Consider the following 23,535-nt stretch of genomic DNA (forward strand, 5'->3'; position numbering starts at 1 on the left):
AGTTTAGATTTGATGGATTGACACCATACAGTCAAACTCTTGGAAACAAACTTGACCCTCTGCATCAGTATGAAACATCACATTGTTCCACAGGGGTTCATTCATAAATAACCAACTGGTTTAATAAATACACCTGCAATTAAAGTAACAAAATGTTTATTTAAAAAATTACACGTACAGTATGTGTACAGTCACACCAGATATCCCAGTCTTCATCACCAACAATAACGTGAAATGGTCTAATGATAAGTGCAGAATTTGATAATCTAAAGACAAATTCCAGTGCCAGGATCCAGGAACATTGATTAGTGATGTTGGTGGGTTTGTTAAAGGCACAGATTCGGGTGGTAGTGCGAGTCATCAGTAGGGGTCGTTGAAAGGGTAGTGAGGATGGCCTGCATCCCTGGGAACGCGTTGTCCCTCCACCTGCAACATCCAACCCAAAATTAATGCATTAGTCTTTGCTCCTCAGCGGGGTGTTTATGTTCACTGTTCAAGCTGGCAGTTGTGGCATTACACGCACGGACAGCTTTTGCTATTCACCAAACTGCTTCAAGGGCTTCCCCTGTGGAATTCTTCCAGGGCTGACACAGATTTTTGTAGTCTGTAAACTTCCAATATCTGATATTTTGTGCCAATATTCTGGGCATTAAAATTAGAATTTACTTTTGCAGGATTAAAAAAGTTTCACCAATACACCGCCATTAAAATCATGCAGGATATACCCTGCATTCATGTGGTGGAAAACGTATAAAATTCATGTAAAGGAATAAAAAATTTTGTACAGGACATGCTGAGTTAATGTCATATTATGCAGAAATATTGTGTACGAAAGTACATGTTGGATTGATGGTAAGACACTTATTAATCAGCGATGTGATTTTTTCCTGATTTTCCGACCCACGTGAATCATGCAGGGTTTATATAAGGCCTTTTCAGACGGCTTTGATCCGCGGGGTCGCTCCGCGCTCCTCAGCAACAGACAGGCAAACTAGTGCTCCGCAAGGGAACCATGGCAACGGCTTCTGTGTAGCTGGCGCGATCCTGTGAAACTGTTGCGGTCGTTCTCGTTTCACGCACACGCCCGCCTACTGCCAGAGTTGAAATGCCAAACTTTTTCCTACAGTTTATCAATAGACAGAGACTGATCTGACTGTTTGATCGAGTTTCCTGAGTAATACAACTGTTTCTTTAACAGTCAGGCCACCAGGTCTTAAACAGGCGACAACCTTAGCTGCTGTCACTTATTCATTAAAAATAATCCATTAACTTCTACTGAACTCATTATTTCATGTTGCATATGTAGCTGAAGCTTGGTAAAAAAATTAACACAAATAATTATTATAGAGAGGTGGCGATGGCGCAGTGGATTATACACTTGTCTTTGATTCCCCCTGCAACACATCCACCAAAGAAGTTAGGCTTTATCCTTCCATGTTATAATAGTGCCGCCGCCAGTTTTATCGGGGTGTGTGGGGGGGTCTCAGTACATTTTCTTGCTTTTTTGCCCTTTGCCAATAACATACCTGATTAATTCACGTACTGCTTATCAATTATTTGCTCACATACTGGAAACAGCCATCAGCGTGCTGTTTAATACTCTGAGCAATAAAATACACACATCTTTGTAGCATTCATGTTGTTTCCTCATTATGACTTAAAGCTCATGAACACACCGAAGTCAGAAGAACGACTTCCCAAGTCGGAAAATGGGACATTCCCAGGAGAATGTGAACGCACCAATAGTATATAAAGCCTACTCACTTCGACCATTGGTACAATGTAGCGCCAGCCTTTGTTCAGTGCTGAAATACTTTTCAGTTCCTCTGCTTCAAGGGTAAAGTCAAACACCTGACAAACAAAAATGTAACACACACACGTACAGCTTTTTAGCATTATTAGATTTTAACTACTAATATATTCTACAATTCAGAAAATTTCATGAAAGACGACCATCTAAAAAAAAAAAAGCCTCTTTGTTTGGAAATTAATTTCTGTGACTGAAATTGTACCTGAATGTTCTCTTTGATACGGGACTCCGTAACACTTTTCGGGATTGTTACCACTCCTCGTTGTGTCTGCCACCTGCAAATACAACAGATGTGTGTTGAAATGTACCGTCGCTGGAGAGTGACTGACCAGCCAGTGCATATTTAAGTCAATCAAGTATACCTGACTATCCTATAAACCGTTTCTCAAACTGAAGTCTCATTTTGCTACATTTAAACAGAGCCTGACTGATACTGCAGTGATGTGCAAGTCCAAAACTACAGCATCATTAGTAGTCAAGTGCTGCTTCACATGCAAAGAAATGCTAACCAGTGCATCATATCAGCTTTATACTGTACAATACTGCACTGTATGTTACTAGGTGCGTTTGACGTAATGCGGCGCTGCGCAGCGCTGACTTAACGTGATGCATGCTGGACTTAAAACAAGGCATGCTGGTTAGAAATTGTGTCCGACTTTCGCCGGTGCTGCAAAACGTCACCATGTCACATGACATTACAACCTCGCGGGAGCAAGGCGGCTGCAGGCGGCGAGTCCAGCAGCCGCAGTTGCTTTTCCCCGACTGCACCAAGTTGGAACCACACTATTGCCTGGAGATCAGTCATTGATCTCAGCTCACAGTAAGCTGCTGCAGGTAGAATGTGTCCGACTTGACGGCAGTCAAATCAGACACATTCAGTCACCTGCAGCTCACGTTAGATTATCAAATCAGCGAAAGTCAGCCGCCGTCATCTTGAACAGCTTGTTACACTGCCCCCAGTTGGCCAAAAAAATAATCACTCCAAGTGTCACTTGCTTTACTCAGTATTTCTGATCCACAGCACCACTTTAACATGCATTTCCTGCTCACTGCATTTGATATAAGAAATCATTTTACATATTTAACTGTCATTTTTATGCTATGGACCCAATCTAGTTAAGTGCTGCCGTGTTATGTAAAGCAGATGTGATGCATATTGTGCTACAAACATGTGAAAACCTCTAACAACTGGATTTAGAAAGTTTGAATTGTAAAGAAATCTTATCTCTAAAGATAGCCCATGAGATAAAGTATCTTTGCTGAAGACATACATACGCTTGCACACCAGGATCTAATCTAATCTGTTAACTGAAGAGTAATATCACCTCAGGATAATCTGAGCAGGGGATTTTTTGTATTTCTCTGCCAGGGTGGCGATCACAGGCTCCTGAAGCAGCACAGGTTCATCCGGGTGTTTCCAGGCTCGGTCAGGAGAGCCCAGAGGGCTGTAGGCTGTCATCACCACGCCCCGGTCCCGACAGTGGGCCAGCAGCTCGACCTGGGCCAGGTAGGGGTGGCTCTCCACCTGACCGATCAAAACACAGCGATGCCAGTGTCATCTGTAGCTTTCAGAATACCAAACTTGAGACACGCTACAGTGGCGTTCACACGTGTAACCTGTTTGGAGCAATTACAATAAACCTTTTCATCATCACCATGTACCTGTAGGACAGTGGGCTTGATGCTGGAGACAGACAGGATGTCATCAATCTGCCGACTGTTGAAGTTGGACAGGCCAATGGATCTGACGAGCCCCTCCCCCACCAGCTTCTCCATGGCAGCCCAGGTCAGCTTGTAGTCTATGTTGTCATACAGCAGGGTGCCGTCCTCCTTTTTGGGGAAAGGAACGTCTCCTTGTCTAGAAGACACAAAGAGGGAGCCACATTCAAAAAAGATTAAATGCAACCAAGAACAGACTGAAGTGGAAAAAAATTAACTGTAGTTTTGCATTCCATTTATTTCCTTAAGATATGGCCCTCTCTGTTTCAGTTTAAAGTCTACAAAGAGTGAAAGGCTGGAATATGAATACAGCGTCACAACATTTCCTTATATAACTTTGTTTTTGTCAAAAAATATTTGGAAACCCCCAAGATAAAAAGTTAACTCTTCTTGGGACAAACAAGATAGCAAGTTAATTGGCTCATCATTCCAAGAAAACAAAAGGTGGTTTTCTCAGAACAGTGAGCCAATCATCTCATTATTCGACCTTGGTGGAGGTTGAGCTCACTGGAAGGCGTAGGGCCAGTGGATGAGGTAGAGGTCCAGGTACTCCAGCTTCAGGTCCTTCAGGGTCTTCAGGAGGGCCGGCTTCACGTCCTCTGGGTGATGGTGCGTGTTCCACAGCTTGGATGTGATGAACACATCCTCTCGTCTCAGGGCCTGGCGCATGACAACATGTCAGATACAGCGTGGTCAAATGTTTATGGAGAGTGTCTTGTTATGGAACGGGAAACATTTGTGCTGATACTTTGAGCTTCTACTGTCATTTGGTGAGGGTGGTCTACCTTGCTGGGTCCGAGTGTCTCCTGTAGGGCTTCACCAATCTCAAACTCGTTGCCATAGATGGATGCACAGTCAATGTGGCGATACCCCGCCTCCAAGGCCCAAACAACTGCTTGTTTCACCTGTGACAGCGGCAAAATAGGACAGCTGTTAAAATGAAAACAGTCAGTTGAAAGGTGATGCCGAGTACACATTCAGTCTTTCACATTCATTCAACCGGAAACAGGAGGAAATACTAAAAACGCATAACATAGATGCATAGGTCTGTGTCAAACGTGTATTTAAAACAGCATTCAATCATTTCTTTGACCATATGGCCATTTAAAGTTAATATGGTGAACATGTTAAAACAGTCACCTATTTATGTATACAGCCATTACGGAGCAATATTAGCATTCATTAGAGTAATTGGTCTGTCTATCTGACAAATATCCACTCTCCTTTTAGCTCTCTCCTGAAAAAAAAAAAAAACATCTGGCTCTGCTGCTAATGCTCCACTATGTTCACCAGCTGGCTGCCAACTTTGGCTGTCTGCTGCTCGGTGCTGTGCAGGTAGTGAGCAGTTTTATCAACATTGTCTTTCACTGAAAACAGCCGCCTGCTGCTGCTAGAAACGTTGTTAATGAGAGCAGTCAGACTGAACTAAAATGCTCTGCAGAGCTGACGGGAGTTAGCAGAAGCTACTGATAATCAAACTCATTTGATTCACTATTTATAGAAAATTATGAGTGCCATTTTAATGTCTGAAATTACCTATATAGTTCTGAATTTGGATAGAGGAGGAAGGGAAGTGGAAGTAAATGTGCAGAGACAGAAAGCAGTATGCGATATTGCCTCTTTTATGGCATTTATCTGTAAGAGAGAAATCATTTAAAGTAGCAGCTTATTTTGCAAAAGTGCATCCTCTACCTTTCCTGGCTCACTCTTCCATGTTCCCAGTCCAAGGAGGGGCATCTTCCGCCCTGTGTTGAGAACTGCAAAGTCATTCATGTCTCTCAGAAGCACCTTAGAAAGGACAAGGAGAGCATGATTCAGTCAATGAGCGGAGCTGCTTGGCTTACTCGGATGTTTAAAGCTGCAGTAGCAAGAATCTTATGTAAAAATGCACCCCTCTTATTACCATTATTAAACTATTTAGACTGCAACAGCGGAGATATTTATTTTTCACCAAATACATCACGAGGAAGTTCCACATAAGCAGTTTGACAAGCTCAACTGGACTGACGAATGAAGTGAATAAACACAAGAAGGATGATTGTGCAAAGCCAGAGACATCCAGAATAAGCTTCAGTGCCCGTAGTAACACACAGTATGATTTTACCATGTAAAAGTTGGTCTGAAAAAAACTATTCTTAAGGCAGAAACGACATTGCAGGTGGAAGAAATAGAACGATAACTAGAGAGTATGAAAGGCACACTAGATAACAAGTACAGACAATTTACAGAAGCACAACAGAAAACCCAGCAAGAGACGAAGGCCATTGAGAGGTTCAGTATGAGTTCCAGCACTGTTGAGAGCTATTCTACAATCATTCACATTGCTATATTACAGAAAAAAGTGTTTAAAACACTACCCCAGCATCAAAATGCAGTTTCAAAGAGGAGATTGTCCCAATCTAAGAAGTTTTATCCAAAGAAAGGCCAGGCAGTATATCAAGCTCACTTTCTTGTGAAGCAAACAACACAGAATGATCAGAATGAACAGCCATAAAGCCAACTTAACAGAAGCAGGGATTACAGTTGGCAAACGGTACCTTCCTAACCTTATTATGGAGAGAGTTATTCCTACACAAAGTGATAAAGCATTGGCCAAACACCAGACTCTCTCAATTTAATGATGAGTCATGTTTAAACTTAACAGCTAAAACTGGAGCGCTTGTATCAGGAGACGGCTGCATGAGACGCTAATGTAACAACATTAAACGATCTGCATTTGGTGGAAATATGAAAGTGTGGTGAGATTTTGTCTATTCTGTTGTTCAAATTGAACAAAACCACAAACATTAACTCCAGGTCCATTCTGCTCTTGTGTACAGTTGTGTGAAAAAAGGACTCCTCTTTTTGCAGAACAATGAGTCAGAACATTACAGGCCTGACCATCCACGGAAAAGGAGGATGTGCTGACTTGCATTTCCCTAAAAGGTCACCAAACTGAACTTTTTTTTAAGGCACAAAATGCTGTAACAACACCCTCTCTGACAGGCTCTAAACGGAGAGGGGTCGTTTCCTTTCCTTTAATTAAATAAAGGCAGATATCATTGCATATGGCAACAAAGAGAAAACACAAAGTTTTTCCATAATCCAGAACTATAAAGACTAAAAGCCAAGTTGGTATTTTGTTGACTGTGCCAACACAACCACAGACATCTTCAGCACAATCAGAATGCTGCTGCTGCCAGTTCTAAGAACCGGAGAACTCTGCACATTACCCCCTGTTCTTCAATCTTTACACTGATAGTTAACAAATAACAAAATACATGCCTGACATGCTGGTTAGAAAACTATGAGTCCAGAAGAAGTTAAAATATTAAGTTTTAAAAGCCTTTCAAAAATAAGCATAACGTTGTGTGACTCTCTACATCCTATTCAGTTACAATTCAAATTAAAACTCAATTAAAACAGTTCTGTTTTCTTGTGCCTTTAACTGATTCATGTCTCTGCTGCACTATTATTCACTTAACCCGGGCAGGGTCAGCTTCTTCCTCCAAATCTCTTTTAAAAGTTTACTTTTACAGGAAAGCATATCCAGATTTTATCTGAGCTGCTGCTGGTTTTACTGTTCCTGCCCTATCCTTCTTATCACTTTGTTTCATCTTCCTTATGTCCTACTGAACATATTTGTTATACTCTATTGTGATCTTTGTTCTTATATTCTGTATTTTACCCCCCTGTATCTTGGTTATTTGTTTTTGCATTTTATGTGTGATTTGTTGTGAAGCACTTTGTACTCTGTTTGATAAGTGCTATATAAATAAAGCTTATTATTATTATAACCCCATCTGGATTAACTTATTTCTACAGCACTGTATCTGCACTAAACCATTTTTTCCTTCTGTTATTTTTGCCTATTTACTTTCCTCTCAATTATGCAATGTTCTGATGCGCATGTGTGGGACAGAGGTCACGTTTATTTGTACAGCACTTACCTGATGTCAAAGTTCTAAATAAAATAAAAAATAACAGAGAATGCAGGGCGAAATTGAAATGTTGGCTTGTTATGAACCACAACCTAAGTGATGCGAAGCACCAATGGTTTTCCAAATCTTTCCAAAAACATCCCATGAAAACCCGTCCACGGGTTCGCATTCCCGTTTGCATTAATATGTAGCACACGTCAGCAAGCAATGGGTGATGCAACGTGTAGAAATTACGCTTCTAACTAATAACTAGTAAGACTCTTTATTAAGACAACGCGGATAGCAGGTCACTCTGTAGGCTCGTTGGCCACCCAGCCATCTGCAAACAAAACTGGCAAGTCACCGTTAGCTAGCTTTAGCTTCTCCTGAAAATAACTCTTACGCTTGACTTTACGTAACTCCCCGCTTTCCGGTGTTCAAGCTAAGCCATTTTTCCCAGTGAGCAACTTACCCGCTTGCCTGTGTCAAAGCATAAGCGACGGAACATCTGCTTTAGAACCTGACATTTAAATGACTGCATGTTCGTTTCCGCTCGGCTGTGAACTTACAGAATATTAGCGAATCAGCAGCGGCTCAACCGTCTGTTTACGTCACCAAACTTACTGTTTCAAGATTTTAAAACCTGCGTCTTCCAGCAATGACTTCTTCTAATCCTCCTCCTAAGCGGGACAAGGAAACACGAATGTTGTTTTCTCCCAAATGTTCAAAAACACCACTTCATTTTGATGATATTTCCCTTTCCGGGATGATGATTCTGCTATTTCCGGTGATAATACTTGGCCCATCTGCGGTAACAATATCATTCGGTTTTGACTCCGTTCATGTTTTGTCTGAATCTGGTGTTACTGTTGGCTCTAATAAAGTTTATAAATGTATTTTTGAAGCAATGAGACATTTTAAAATAGGTAACTTCCGGCAGTTAATTTCACAATAGCTGAAATATTCTCTCCATACAATAAAGTCACATTTCAATATAAAACCCTACTTAGTTATAGGCAGGCAGGAATTGGAGAATTCTGTGCTGAAGATAAATTAAGTGTAATGTTTTGTAATATAATTATAGCTATAAATGTAAGCATGAGGTTTGAAATTTGGATGTGATGCCATTAGATCTGACTAAGTACATTTATAATTATAGGTTAAAAGGTTGGAGATGTTTAAGCTTAATAGGCGCTGTGTTCTCCTTTATCCTTTGGCATCATACACTTATATATTGAATGAGAAAATAGCCTACTTTTCTTTGTGAAGCAATTTAATATCATACCATACAGTTAGCTAGACGGTGCTGTTAATGCCAATGACACTGTCCGGGTCAGTGTAACTGCAGTTTTATCATCATTTATTCACTAATATCAACATGAAATCGTCTCATGATTTTACATTTAAAACGTTAAGACATTTTATGAGGATATAAAGGGGATTCCTTGGAAGTTGTTCTGAACCCTGTACATAAGCATTCTCTATGGGCCCTTCCCCACATCCACTGCTATCCATTCTAGTATCTCTGTGCTCAGTTCCCCCCTCCCATTCCTACTCCCCTGGGTTCTATTGCCATGTTTTGGCCTTTTTTTGTTCTCTGATGGAAGCGCCAGTAAGTTTCATATGTCCACACCAGGCTCCAGGGCGGGCTATTGCTTAATAATTTTTGTCTATGCTGAAAAAGTTTTCATATAATCCTTGGAAGTTTTTTTTATGTCTGAATTTGCCTAAGTTATCCAAGTTTTTGTTTAAGCTGTATAAACACAGACTCAGTGGAAAGACAATTTTGAACTTTCTAACATTTACTAATCTAAATTAAAAAAGAAATAAAAAAACCCCCAAAGGATTAGTAAATGTGTAACCACAGACACATAAGCTAGATTTACATACATAACTGGAGAGTTGGAACTGCAGATAGAAAACCAGAAGTTTGTGTTTTTTATGGCTTTCTCAAGCGGGATTTGACTTGAAGACAATGCTACACTTCGTATCTAGTAGCCAGGTAGCCTGAAATGTATATACAATTCGACGTTTTGATGGAAACAACCTTTAAAGGGAAGGAAAAAAATATTTAGGGCCACTCCTTACCGGGAGGGGGCAGACTGCAGGAAAAGCTGCACCGCAAATCTGCAGGGAGAAAAGCCGAAACGGAAGTCAGACTGATCAACAACCTGAGTTACAACTCAGGCAAAACTTTACTGCAGTTACAACTGATAAACTTTCTTTAAGTTATTTTCCGATACAGATGCCGTAATAATATGTGGTACATTATGGGGGAAGCATTTTTCTGTTTCGGTGGAAGTTTTGTGCTCAAAGTCAGTGGCTAGTTTAGCCATTTGGAGCAGCTTAGTTAGCTAACTTTTTGTCAGCTGACTACACCCAGCAGTGTAATATGCCCAGGTATTACTCCGTGCTTAATATTAACAAGGTTGCCGGTGTAGCTGGATTGTCTGCTAGCTTTCGTTGACACGTCCTACTGGGTTTTCTGTGGCGCTGAGAGAGCCCGGTTTGCAATGCTCCTGCAGCTGCTCCCACCTGTGAACTAGCTGGATCATCTCCTGCTGTCCCCCGTCCGCCGTTGTCCGATGGCTCACTGCGGCTCCTCCGAGTCCAGCTCAAAGGTTCAGGGACCTCGTCCGGACAGCGCCATGCCGTCGCAGGGTAGCGTAGACCAGAGCATGAAGCCGGTACTGTTCGAGGTCTTCGGCGAAATATGGACCGTCCAGTCGCGACTCGGCCAGGGAGTCTCGGCCTCGGTGTACCGGGTCAGCTCAGGCAGAGCCACCACCGCCGCTGTCAAGGAGTTTCAGGCCGACACTCAGGGAGGAGACTACGGGTATCGCAAGGAGAGGTCCGTGCTGGAAGACATCCAGGGACATAAAAACATCGGTAACAACCTTATTTTCCTCAGCGGGGAAAACATGTAGATCCCTAACGTAAGGTAATAATGTTCTCAGGCTGCCTCCTGTATAAAGTCTGTCAGCAAAACCTGTTCTGACAAGGAACATTATGTAATGACTCACTATGAGCCTTTCTATAACAGATCGAAAAGCTTCATGACGGAGTCTATGATACTGGCTACTGTTTTCAAACCCCTATGTGTTTCTTGTGTCTATAAATAGAGCAAACAGCCAAATTCCACACAAAAATCGATCATTCTAATAGGAGCGTGCTTGTCATCAGTGGTATACACCTGCTAGAGTATTCTGTAAGAGCATTTACAAATAGACATGGTCTGCTTTTTTAATTCTGCTTAAGATGGCCCATGAAACAGGCTCTGCTTTCAGTGAAACGTGCTTTTCAGGCTTTAACATTTGTCACTGTGTCGTTCTGCAAAATAAGCGTGGCTGGCATTAGTTAGCTCTCTAAACCTATTGAAAAACGTTCAAATACTGAGACTATGATGATCATATTATAATGTCACTACTGTTATACTGAAGTTCATGGTTTTGTCTGCTAGGAAGGTCATATTGCCATTTTCTTAAACAGGATATAAATGCAGCTGCACATGTCTAGCCGTTTGCACTGACAGATTTGTTCTCCTCTCAGTGACGCTGTACGGGGTGTTCACCAACCACAGCTGTATGGGTGTTGCCACGCGCTGTCTTCTGCTCGAGCTCTTGGATGTCAGTGTGTCCGAGCTGTTGGTGAGAGGCAGCGGTGGTACCCAGGGTGGTAGGTAAGTGAAGTGATGTCGCTGCTTCTCATACGGTATAACTCTGACTGTGGCAGGTTGCAGAGAGGTGTTTCTGTTTCTTTGGCCTACCCTCACTGATAAATATGGGATGGACAAAAAAATTTAAACACCTGTAAGTCCAACAGAGCACCCCCCGAACTGCAGCCTCCAAAATGATCACACAAGCTGAATCAGCACCTCTCTAAAATTATAACCTTCACAAAGGAAGGTTCCAGTCATTGACATCTGCTTGTCACATGCTAAGAATGGAATATTCTGCTTTTCGTGGATGCTAATTCACATTATAGATAGTACCACTGACTATCCGTGCAACAATTTAGCATTTCAGCCATCCGCGGTCCAGCCAGATGCTAGGTTTTGACCTTGTCTTGTTTTAATTCGGGTGAATTGACCCTTTAAACTTGACCAGGCTTTCAAAAATTCCAAGCATTTGGTATTTGCCCCAGAATGTTCGTCTGTCAGTGAGCATTCAGACCATTGTAGATTGGTATGGTACATGTGGCCATCACAAATTTAAAACAACAACAAGAACTTAAATAGAAATTGCCTCAAACCTATTGGAAAGATAATATAATGAATGATGGTGACTGCAGTCACTGTAAAGCCTTCATATGTTTAGCAGAGTTTGAGCTTTTCTGTTTAACTTCATAGTGTGATTTGTTTTGGCAGACCCCAGCAGGGCCACTCCATGTGGCTTGTCCAACACTGTGCCAGAGACATCCTGGAGGCTCTCGCCTTCCTTCATAGAGAAGGCTACGTCCATGCTGACCTCAAGCCACGCAACATTCTCTGGAGCGCTGATGATGAGTGCTTCAAGCTCATCGACTTCGGCCTCAGCTTCAAAGAGGGGAACCAGGTGGGTGTGTGTGGGAATTTGAAGGTCAGTAAAAGAGGAGCTGGGATAATTATGTATTGTATTCCTAACTCTTCTTGCATTGCCTCCTCCCAGGATGTCAAGTACATCCAGACAGACGGGTATCGCGCTCCAGAGGCTGAGTTTCAGAACAGCCTCGCTCAGGCTGGGGTGGAGGTGGAGGGAGACTCGGGCTGCACTGCCGCCGTGGACCTGTGGAGCCTGGGCATCATCCTGTTGGAGATGTTCTCAGGAATCAAACTTAAAGACACCGTCCGATCACAGGAGTGGAAGGTATGACAAATTTCTACTCGGGGTAGAGTTAGCTGATATTGATTTAATGGAATCTGAAGGTCTCAAAATGTGTAAATGCACAGAAAAGTTTCATTTTTGACTGGGGACTGAGCAAGATGTTTAGAAATGTTCAGAAGCTGGTTAGAGTTGGTGATTAAAGGAAGAATAGACAATACAATTAGGGGACTTCTGTCAGTAAACATGATTGATTGCTGAATTCAAAATCTTGCAGGTGAAATGTTTGCAGGTTTAAGAAGGTAATTAAATTTAAAGTAAGAGGAAATATGTCTGTAACAGGACTTAAAATATGTTTGTATTAGCGTAGAACCCTTCTAGCAAAAGGAAACAAAATCCTTTAATCTGTTTACCTCTACTTTAGGATAACAGTGCAGCCATTGTAGACCATATCTTTGCCAGCAACAGTCTGGTGTGCCCTGCCATCCCTGTCTACCACCTCAGAGACCTTATCAAAAGGTACGTTCTCACACATACAGTTGTGAATTCAGTGTAGTTCAGATTGTTGGGGTCTGACTGCTCTGCTATATACTCTGTTGTAAGTAATTCATTGAGTTACATTGGACCTTTGTTACTTTGTGTCTGCAGCATGCTTCTCAATGACCCAAAGCAGAGATGCACAGCTGAAACCGCCCTCCTGAGCCCATTCTTCAGTATTCCTTTTGGTATGTGTCCAAATTTGAAATAAACACATCGCTCAGTGTACCATATTTACGTACGTGTGTGTGTGTGTGTGTGTGTGTGTCAGCTCCTCACATTGAGGACCTGGTTCTGCTGCCCTCTCCTGTCCTGCGTCTGCTCAACCTCATTGATGACAGCCATCTGCACAATGAAGAAGAGTATGAAGGTACAACGCTGTATTTATTTCATATTTTTTTTTGTCTTTTAATTATGAATTTCTGTGTGTAGAGGTTAATTTAAGTAAAAATGCATGTCATTGTTTCTCCCAGACATCCTGGAGGACATGAAAGAGGAGTGCCAGAAGTACGGCTCAGTGGTTTCTCTGCTCATCCCCAAGGAGAACCCAGGGAAAGGACAGGTTAGATTTTTGTTCCTTAAACCAGGAATCTTCAAAAATGTTTCATCTAAACTGAAAAAGTTAGGAGTTTCTGGGAGTTCACAATGTAAGAAATGACATTTATTTCACAGCTATTTTAATCACAGAAAACTGTGTTACAGATGTTGACACTCCATTGGGTAGCAGCACACCAAAATTGAAAAATGATGTAACACACGAGGAAAAGGCAATATACATTTTTTTGGTGTGTTGAAGTGGAATAGAAAGAGAGAGGTGATTTTAGCAGTTTTATTCTGTGGAGTTCTGTTAATTGACTTCAGTAGTAGAACTACCCTTACAGTACTACACTGATACAGTGTTTTATCCTTTACTCACTTCCCCCATGTCCACTGTGTGCAGCTGCATCACACTCCAGCTTTGTCACTAGTTCTGGAGATGATCCACTGCTATTCCCCTCTGAATATATAATATATATATAATGCTCTATAAATCCCTATATTGACTGATAAATGTCTTAAAATTAATATTTAATGACACATTTAATTTGTTATTGACATTTACTCAACTGCAGTTTCCTGCTGCTAATACACACAATTCAGGAAAGAGATGCAGAGACGACACATCAATGCGATCAGTCAGTAAAACATGTAAAGTACAGCCACATTGTTAACTAGGGATGTGACGAGATCTTGGATCACGAGATCATGCCTGTGTGTGTGTGTGTTTATTCAGCAGGGATAATATTACATGAGAAAAGTTGGCCTACAGGAGAAACGTATCTGAAAGCAACACAGAATGCCTGACATCCTTGCTCCATTATATTGTTACATTTTTATATTTTGAATTGTCACGTGGCGCCTGCATTTTGTGTTTGCCTTTATGTAAATAAAAACATTTCCGTCATAAACTGGTGCAGAAAAAATCACCAGAATGCAGCAAATAAACTGTTTAATGTTCAAAATTTGGCATTAAAGATTTCTTAAAATGTTGTCTTGTCACAACCGTACTGTTAACACATCTAAACGAGCTGCAAATTGATTTTTAATATGCTTGTTAAACACAAAAAAGTAAACAAAACAAACCAATGTGGCCGCTTGAAGAGACCGCTTGAAAATAAAACACTCATTCTGGTGGACTATGATCTGAAACAAAGCCGCAGCCGCATCTAGTGAACATCCAGGGTTGAGCACAAATTCAGTCTTTCACTTACTCATTCATCCACGTCCTTTGTGTGTCCACCAGGTCTTTGTAGAGTATGCCAACTCCAGCGACTCCAAAGAGGCTCAAAGGCTGCTGACAGGCCGCACCTTTGATGGGAAGTTTGTTGTGGCCACCTTCTACCCACTCAGCGCCTATAAAAGAGGTTACTTGTACCAGACTGTGCAGTGAAGTGCTTATGCTCAATTTACACCTCTGCACTGTTCGCATTAAAAAACACAACTGCATAGAGCACCACAGGGGAGGAGTCATGTTTTCCCTATGAATATAACTACAGCCAACACACAGTCATGCGTGGTTGCCCTGCAGTTTGAGTTCAGATGATTCTGTTATTAATGAGTTGAATAGTTGAAAGTTCTGCACATTATCCGTGTGTAAATCTGTGCAGAGTGTAAATTGAACTCGGCTGGGAGGGGGAAACAGCAACACTTTATTTCTGCTGCCTCCAGTCTGTGCACTATTAACAGTTCACATCCTTGTGTTTCAAGTTGACCTGTATCTATCTCGTGTAATAAGTCCAGGCCGGGGGTCTGTGGTGTGGGTACCACAGTTCCTGTTCTGACTTCCATTTTCACTCCCATTCGTTCATAGAAATTACCACACAGAAAGAATGTGTAATTGGGACAAGAAAAGTTGCTACAGCAAAAGCCTTTATCAAATGATAGTGTAAAGTTTGAGTCTATGCTCTACATAACATCTAAATAGTTGCATCTCTCTAGATAGATGATTAGATCTCATCAGTTGAGTCAGGGATGTGATCAGAAACATGTAGCAGGACACTGAACGAGAGTCTCTTTACTGCTCTCAGCTGAAGGTTTCCTGTGGTGAAATTAGTGTCCTATCCTGTTGTTAAATAAGTAATAATAAGTATTATATTATTGTTGCCTGTTTGTTTTTGTTACTTTGAATTTTAATGAGAGGAAATGGCATGGTACAAGGGGATATACAGGTATCCTCTGCTGGCTCCTCAGGTAATAATCAGGGACAGATGGTTTGGGGTGATGCCTCCACCAGCTGGTAGTTGTCACTCACTCACTCACTCTCTGCCATTATCTGAGCATGCTAAGGTGTCACAGTGTCCTCTAGCCTTATGCTCTGTAGCTCTTTATTTACAAAAGTCTACATACTCAGAGGATATTTTATTCACCAGTTTACTATGCTCCCGTTTATCATGACGTAGAGGGAGTTTTGTGTTTTGACTGCAACACTGAAATGGCACACGAACAAGTAAATGTTTATGAGTACATGCTGAAAATGATAGGAGGGTTCATCTGGCTTGCTTGGTTAGAAAAGTACAAACATATAAAAAAATCTCAATTGTCCAAAAACCTTTTTCCAGTTGCAAAATGAGTCTATGAACAAAAATAGCAGCAGCAGAAATGTCTTGTAACTAAGTAACTAAAGCCAAGTACACTTAATTTTACTTCATAGTCACTGTGTAATTTGAGTTATTATTATTGAAAATGCAGATACAGTAGCCTGTGTACATTCACAACTGTCGCTCTGTCATGTAAGGAGTAGTTTAAAGCCACTGTGTGATGAACGTTTATAGCGTCTTTCATGGCTTAGGTTGTTTTGCAGGTTGCTTTTGCAAATTTTTGCATTGACAATGCAAGGTGAATACTGACTGTGCTAACTAGACAGATTAGACAGATAATTGTCCTACATTGTTCAATGAGTCTTTCAGTTAGTTTGCATGCGAACCAGTGGATTGATGGCCAGACTGCAAGCCTAACATTGTAGCACGATTGTCCTGTGGGAATATGAGTTCCCAAAATACTGCCCATGTTTGCTAATTTTGTGACAAGGTATTTTGATTTTTGAATCAAAAATGTGACAGAAATGTCTCAAAAATGTGCAGTCTTGTAGAGCCAAATATATTATATAATTAATGTATTATAAAGTTAAATTGGACAATCAAGACAATAAGACAGTCCAGGAAGAATTACGTTTGATAGCAGCGACAGTCAGCAAGCTTGGTATTTTTACAGTGGAATGTACTTTTTGTTGTAGAACCAGATATTCTTTTGTTTTCAGGGTTCTTATTCTCTTGGTTCAAAAATCCACTCTGTCACACTGAAACATTAGATGATTTCTACATAAGTGCCCTATGACATTCAAACTAGCTAAATAACCAAAATGCTGCTATAACAACAGGTTGGCTACACCTGCATGTGTCGTTCATTATGTAGCCCAAGCCATTGCAGATGCCTTAGAGAATTATTCCCTTCCAGCAAATGTAGTCTGGCCAAGTAACCAAACCAGTCTTTGTTAGAGACAATGAGCAGAGATTTGTTTCATTTTTTTTGTAAAGCTACTCATTGCTCATCTGGTTAAAGCCAGACTGTGTAACTTTTACTGAACAGAGACCATTAGTGACCTGTGACAGTAATGGTATTTTGCCAACACTGGTATTAGCTACAGTTACTGCTAAACTGATGGTGTTAGCTAAATGCTAAACTGCGAAATGCTAAAAAGGCTAAACTATGGTTAAGCATAAACTACTATTTTAGCACTTCAGTGTTGTTAACCATTTAGCTAAAATGCTATGTACTTGTAACAGTCGCACAATTGTAGAAGAGTCATAAAGTTAGCAAACTGTTTTACATGCATAATTAATAGTTTGCTAATACTAGCTAACATTAGCCACCATAAGCTACTGGTCGTGCACGACAGTGTACACTGCTGTAGCAGCAAAACCCCTAGTGTACTGAACTGAGCTTACTGCTCATGGATTCAACCTTACATTTGAAAGAGGAATACATTGTAATTTCTTCTCTAAAAGTTTCATAGTCTTGCTTTAAAGTCTGGTGTATGAAGAGCTGCTAGAACTGGAACTGGTTCACTCATGTTAGAAAGAGCACAAATGTCAAGCCCCACTCTGTGTAAATGGGTACTGTGATTTGAGCATGTGAGACAAATTGTTATTCATATAAAATAAGAAAATATTGTAAGCTTAAGGACATAAATCTTCCTCTGCCTGAGAACTATTTTTATCAAATAATGTGTTACTCTTTCCCCTGTTAGAAAATATGTTCAGAGTCAGAGGAAAGGTTGCAGTTTAGTCTGATCTGAAGTACAACAAAAAACTATTTTTCTACAAACGTTATTGGAATGCGTCTTCAATGTCAGTTCTAAAGTTTCCACAGCATCACTGGCCAAAATAAAATCCATTTGAAACTTGAAGTAGACTCTAACCACTTGACTATACAGCACTTTTAAATGAGCAGTCTGTGGTACGATGGTCAGTGTTGTTAGTTACTTGTAACCAGTGGTCCTTGAATTAAAAACTAAAGAACACATTTTCTTCCACAATTTCCTCATCACAGTTTATCAAGGACCTGGTGCAGAAAATTCATCTTTGATAATCTCAAGGTATTCCTTTAAGCCATTTGAAGTTTGATTTGTCCTGGATTTTCATTTATGCTATCTTCTGTATCTATAGTTCAGCTGCTTGCCCAGTTTTGTGTAGCAGTATTGCCGTATGATTATTGACTAGGTCCCCTGCAAAAATAAACTCACCACAGGTTAACTGTACCTTATCAAATAAAGAATTTGGGCTGTACATTCTGTGGCTTTCAGGACATTGTACAGGGAACTCCCTTTGTTTGTGTTTTATGATGCATGACAAAAAAGAGTGTATGTAAGTTGTGTTCTTTACATGGTTTTGAGATCCTGTGCGAGAGTGTAGACTTGAATAATTAGAGGCGCTGTGTTAGGGAGTGTGTGTAGAATCTGCTGTGATGAGGTGAAGTCTGAAAATGAGGTGACTTGCTGGGATGCTGTGTAACTCAGCAGTTCCTACTAATTGAAGTCTCAGTCAATGTGATTAGAAATGTAACGCTTTATTTTACAGGTCCGAGATTTTGTAATAATTATCTCAGAAAGTTATTTTGAAAGAACAATATCACTTGGTACTTATTATGGGGAAAATAGCTTCATTTAAACCAAAGTAATTATTCATTCAAATACATTCATTCTTACACTTAATGCCCATTGGGGTCAGTTGTAAGTGAGAGATCCACAAATCTCCACAAAGTTGCTAACTGACCGTTACTATCGGAATAGCAACAAATGACCGACCACATTGTTGTACAGATATCAAGTAGTGAATCCTTACCTAACAAACTGATACAAATTACGCAAATGAAATATTCCATTTTTTACAGATTGAGGGTTTTTATTCTCACACATGCATACAGCATGTGGTCTTCCACACCTAAACTAATCTTAACTTGGCTCCGTCCAGCCATTATAGTCATCATTATTCCTGTTTTGAGACAGAAGTAACAGAGAAACCCAGAGGCAAAGGGCAACATGACTTTTGTGTCATGCTGCAGACTTTATTAACATCCACCGAATCCTCTATTTAAAGCGACACTGCCATTGTTAAATGCACTGCAACATGATCAGTTTATAGCCGGTTCATTCATTAGTTCATTTGTCATCTTGTGTCACAAACAATCTAGGAACAGTACAAATGTTTGGTGTGTATTAATGTTACTGTATGTTATTAGGTAATTAGTTGTGTATGGAGTTTACATAGAAAAGGGCAAAGCAGGTTTTTGTATTGATGGCTGGAAATTTAAATTATAATGTACATTTATGGATAAATAAGAGAGTCTGGTGCCACTTATTTCAACTTTGGCTCTATAAGCATTACTACTCAAAGAAATAACCTGCTGCCACAGAGCTGTGAGTATCTACAGTAGAAATGTAAATACTTAGCAGTGTTTGAATATTAGACTCAAATATTTATTGAGGCTACCGTTATCCTGGAAGATATAGTATCAAGTTGTTTGCTGTTTGCTGCATGCTGATCCTCTTCGGGCTAGAAGCTCATTTTGGTTGAATTGAAAAGTATATTCTTTCTAGTTGAGCTCTAGATATGCAAAAGCAGCTGTTTTTTAGGTTGGTTTACACATTATCACTTTTTAAATATTATATGTTTGTGGAATCCCCCCCCCCCCCCCTTTAGTGTAGTTAGTTTAAAAAAACAAACAAATGTATTCTCATGTGAAAAAAACCCAATATCATACCTCTCTGTAGACTCATTGTAACTCCAGAACTTTCCTGAGAATTGGATTGTATATTTGTGTTTGTTGTGTTGGACTGCAGGGCTGATGATGAGCACACAGTGTTGGTCAGCAGGGACGTAGAGGAGACAGGTTGAGGAACAAGTTTAGATGCCTTAAGGAGCTCTGTCACGCTTGTTGGGTGATCCTGAGCCGAAAGGGATTTTCTCTCTGTTATTATATATGTCATTATCATATTATAGAGTTATTAATGTGTTAAAGCTGCCTTGCTTTGACCTGCACTGGCTTCAAGTCAAACGTGGGACAAACAGAGGCCTCTCTGAAAGCATGTAGAGTGGATGCATGAAGTGTCTCGCTCTGTTTCCTTCCTGGCCTGCTTTGTTCTCCTTCCCTATTTTTGCGTCTGTCTCTGACTCAAACTTAAAGCTGTATTAGACAAGATTTTTTACTTGTCATCTGTGTTTCTGAATTAAATTCTGGTTTGGTGTGTGGACATTAAAGGGAAATGTGAGCTCACAAGTAATAAATAACAGCAAAATCCAAACAGGCCTCTGCAAAAGAAGCAAAATGTAGTTGTTGGGGTTTTTTGTCGTTGACACTACATTACATGGTTTCTGGGTTTTTTTTAAGTCTTAAAACTCTTTCTTCTTCTACTCTGTCTTCCATTTTCTGCCACCTAATACATTGTTTTTATTTCTTCTTTTTGCTCCTCTGCGTGGATCCTTTTATGCACTGAAAGGACTTCTGGGTTATGCTTTAATTTCATGGCACCTGAATTCTAAGCCTGACTTTGATAAGCTGTCAGCACATTTGTGCATCAGTGTGCGTCGAGATAATTGGGACTGTGTGTGTGTGTGTGTGCGCTCGTCTAGAGGGTGAAGTGGCTCTAAAAAGGTTTATAGTTTTTGGAGGCAGCATTTATAAGTTCATGTATAATCTACCCGTGTTTGTGTGGTACATATGTAACATTATGTGTCAGACTATTTTCGTGTGTGTGTGTGTGTGTGTGTGTGTGTGTGTGTGTGGTATATTGCTGAAGCATCCTATGCCTGTTTACTTGCAAAAGGCAATCTCAAATAATTTTATAGTGTGAGTTAGAGTCAGTTTGGAACTGAAGAGTAAATATGCAAGAGTGCAGCCAGCCATTTATGCTGTGATGTCTATAGTATCCATTCCTGTTAACTAAGCACACATTAGTTAAGACAGTGGTGTCCAGAAAAGATTTAATGAGGAGTGCTAGCAAGTCCTAGCTTGTTGGTGGAAATAGTCAGTTAAAGTTGAATACTACAACAATGACATCTGCTGGTTCATTTTTTTGAGCTGTCCTCACAATTAATGTGATATATATCGACAAAGTGTTTAGCCTACTTGTGGTAGAAAAGAACTGTGATATTGCGTAAATAACATCGGCTTTCTTCAAATTCTGATTTAAAGCTGAAATAATTGATTGATTTTGCAGGCAAGGAAACCAAAACGACTATCCAAAATTGACTTTAAAGTTCTGCAGAGCTTAGAACTGCAGAGCTGGGTGAAAATTCTCTGCGGGTTTGGCACAACGAATGACCACTTCCACATTACACACAGTTCTTTGATACATTGTTACTGTAGAAAAATATTGGTTAGTGCAGCTTTAAATGCCTGTTCACGTTTGAACATTGTGGTATTTTCATATAAAAAGGTTCCTGTGAGCCCCAACCTGAATAACTAAGAACAGTAATTTAAACCCAAATCTGATCTTATTAGCAATCAGGTTTGGGAATTAATGAGCTGCACAAGCTCTGAGGGCCTAGAAATACCAAATCCTGACAGAACTGTCAGACATCTGAAAACTAAAGTAATTTGATCGGCAGGGAGAACTTGCATAGATATTGTTGTCATGTCATTTTTGAGTTATTCAGACTCAAAATGATGTCCATAGTGTAATATTGTTTTAAAATATCAAAAGACAATCATAATGACAATGTTTGCGTTTGTTGGGTTTTTGGCTTCCTTTTGGTTTTATATGAACCACTTTGATTGAGAAGCAGTTGGATTTCAACACTATGTGGGATATTATGTTGGATGAAAGATTTGGCCGCATAAATTGCAATCATTTTTTTTTTTCATTGAAACATTGCAATTGAGAGTTTGTGTTAAATAGTAAGTAGTCCTGCTTTGTGAAATACCCCACAGGTCAAACTATACTGAAAACAAATTATTGTCACTTTTTGTTTTTTTCAAACTTCTGCTTAAAGGAAGCACAATGTGAGAAGGCCACTGTATGCATGACACATACATTTATGAAACTATGAGTTAGCCCATGCTTCACAGCCTTCCAGTTGAGAGTGAATCATGTGTCATCATACTGTTGTGTTTGAGTATCTCCTAATAAAAATGATGCTTGACTTGACCTGATTTTTGTCTTGTTTTTGGGTCTCAATAAGTGACTGACTGTAATGGTTGACAGAACAAAAGATATCTTTTTTTTGTTTGTTTTTGTTTTTTTTAATGCAATTAAAGATGTATATTTGGACATGTCTATAGGGTAGACTCTATACTCTATAGGTATCATCCTATTAAGACTTGAATGTTCTTATCAAAGGCAGTTCTGCCTTTTATTTAAAATCACCCAACATCTACAACATCAGGTTAATTTATAAAAATGTTGAGTTGCACATTTTGAACACTGGAATGTGATCTGTGCTATACAGGACCAAAAATAAACCACATTATTCTGTGTACTATACAGAACGGTTGAAGACAAAATCAATAAATAGTGATCCATAGAGCTCTGTGGAGGTCCAAAGAAAGATGTCATACAATTCTGACTATTATAGCTATGCCATGTGGAGTTTAGATTTCATGCAGGGATCAGACAGTAATCCCTTTTTGAATTTACCCTGACCAATTCTGTTGTGTGTGGTGCCTCTCTGTGGCTGCTGCTGGAACTACACTCAGCATCTGTCAGACGAATGGCAAACCCTCACAGCAGCTTAATCATGGTTTTACCCTTGGAAATTTAAATCATAACCATTGTTTTTATTCAGAGATGCTCTTTATGTCGGATGGGAAAGGCCTCCTTGATCTGACAAACTTGTGGTAAATGTAAGTTCACATGTATAGTACCTTTTTCACTCCCTGTGCAACCCCATCACCCTGAAGACATTTTTGAGTATGTCCCAAAATAAGTCTATAAAACTTCCTTTTATTTTTTGTCACATTTATTTATTCATTCAACTGAAGAATTATGTTTTCTGTAAATATTAGGCTCTTCCTACATGCATCCAACAGGCTGTTTCAGAGGTGTCACCACAGGAATATAATGCTGGTGGAGAAAAACATTTACTTAACTTAAATATAATGTTTGCCTAAAACTGTTGAAGTTGAGTGTAAAAGGTTTCAGAATCAGGCTTCAAACCCTACCATGTTAAGTGTTAATTAACTGCACCCATATTCCCAGAAACAATGTGGAAGACATGACCCTGGTGTCCTCAATTGTAGATACTGCCCTAAGTGAATGTCTTATATGTGTTGCATTTACTCTGAAGGTGCAATTCTCTTCCCCCAGTCTGCACCTTAAGATCCTGCCCATCAAAATCTCAAACAATCTGTGAAATGGGACAACCCTGGCGGAGTTCAACACCCACCAAAAACACGTTTGACTTGTGCAGAGAATATGGACACAGCTCTCACTTTGGGTATGTAGGGACTAGATGGCTTATAGCAATGGCCCCAGTACCCCCTACAGGACCTCCTAGGTGCCACAAAACACATGTACAGTCCCCTCCAAAAGTACTGGAACAGTAAGGCAAATTCCTATTTTTTTTATTGTTCACTGAAGACATTTGGGTTTAAGATCAAAAGATGAGTATAAGTTCAGAATTTCAGCTCTCATTTCGTGGTATTCACATCTAGATGTGTTAAACAACTCAGGACATATCACCCTTTGTTTGAACCCACCCATTTTTCAAGTGAGCAAAACTATTGGAACATGTGA

At 40.1% G+C, this 23,535-nt stretch overlaps 3 protein-coding genes across 4 annotated transcripts in view; 2 read left to right on the forward strand and 1 right to left on the reverse strand.

Moving 5' to 3' along the window:
* The window catches only part of tbl1xr1a (tbl1x receptor 1a), a 402,448-nt gene that overhangs the window by 177,214 nt on the left and 201,699 nt on the right, over positions 1-23,535 (forward strand). The gene's annotated exons all lie outside the window — the stretch shown is intronic.
* On the reverse strand, positions 140-8,210 carry akr1a1b (aldo-keto reductase family 1, member A1b (aldehyde reductase)). 2 transcript variants are annotated; one of them, XM_046050774.1, is made up of 9 exons: positions 8,053-8,210; positions 5,222-5,317; positions 4,315-4,434; positions 4,038-4,189; positions 3,473-3,668; positions 3,136-3,335; positions 2,013-2,085; positions 1,765-1,851; positions 140-426 (listed from the first exon to the last, which is right to left on the reverse strand). In XM_046050774.1, exons 2-9 carry the CDS (start codon positions 5,300-5,302, stop codon positions 361-363), a joined length of 975 nt encoding a protein of 324 aa, XP_045906730.1. In that variant the 5' UTR covers positions 5,303-5,317; positions 8,053-8,210; the 3' UTR covers positions 140-360. The 2 variants fall into 2 exon arrangements, with proteins under 2 accessions (XP_045906730.1, XP_045906729.1); XM_046050773.1 differs by lacking the exon at positions 8,053-8,210 and adding an exon at positions 7,901-8,043.
* Positions 9,550-21,948, forward strand: uhmk1 (U2AF homology motif (UHM) kinase 1). The gene is made up of 9 exons (XM_046050765.1): positions 9,550-10,317; positions 10,978-11,107; positions 11,795-11,981; positions 12,075-12,272; positions 12,652-12,746; positions 12,876-12,952; positions 13,036-13,134; positions 13,238-13,326; positions 14,548-21,948. The coding sequence occupies exons 1-9, from the start codon at positions 10,014-10,016 to the stop codon at positions 14,692-14,694; spliced, it is 1,326 nt and encodes a 441-aa protein (XP_045906721.1). The 5' UTR covers positions 9,550-10,013; the 3' UTR covers positions 14,695-21,948.

Source organism: Micropterus dolomieu, linkage group LG05 (genome assembly GCF_021292245.1).
Source record: "Micropterus dolomieu isolate WLL.071019.BEF.003 ecotype Adirondacks linkage group LG05, ASM2129224v1, whole genome shotgun sequence".
In the NCBI taxonomy this organism is placed as follows: domain Eukaryota; kingdom Metazoa; phylum Chordata; class Actinopteri; order Centrarchiformes; family Centrarchidae; genus Micropterus; species Micropterus dolomieu.

Coding starts and splice junctions, on each gene's coding strand:
- akr1a1b (XM_046050773.1), bottom strand. CDS start 7,969: ATGCAGTCATTTAAATGTCAGGTTCTAAAGCAGATGTTCCGTCGCTTA. Junction 5,318..7,900: donor GCTTTGACACAGGCAAGCGG/GTAAGTTGCTCA, acceptor GTCCTTTCTAAG/GTGCTTCTGAGAGACATGAA. Junction 3,669..4,037: donor CACTGGCCCTACGCCTTCCA/GTGAGCTCAACC, acceptor TGTGTCTTCTAG/ACAAGGAGACGTTCCTTTCC.
- uhmk1 (XM_046050765.1), top strand. CDS start 10,014: ATGGCTCACTGCGGCTCCTCCGAGTCCAGCTCAAAGGTTCAGGGACCT. Junction 12,747..12,875: donor CTCAGAGACCTTATCAAAAG/GTACGTTCTCAC, acceptor TTGTGTCTGCAG/CATGCTTCTCAATGACCCAA. Junction 12,953..13,035: donor ATTCTTCAGTATTCCTTTTG/GTATGTGTCCAA, acceptor TGTGTGTGTCAG/CTCCTCACATTGAGGACCTG.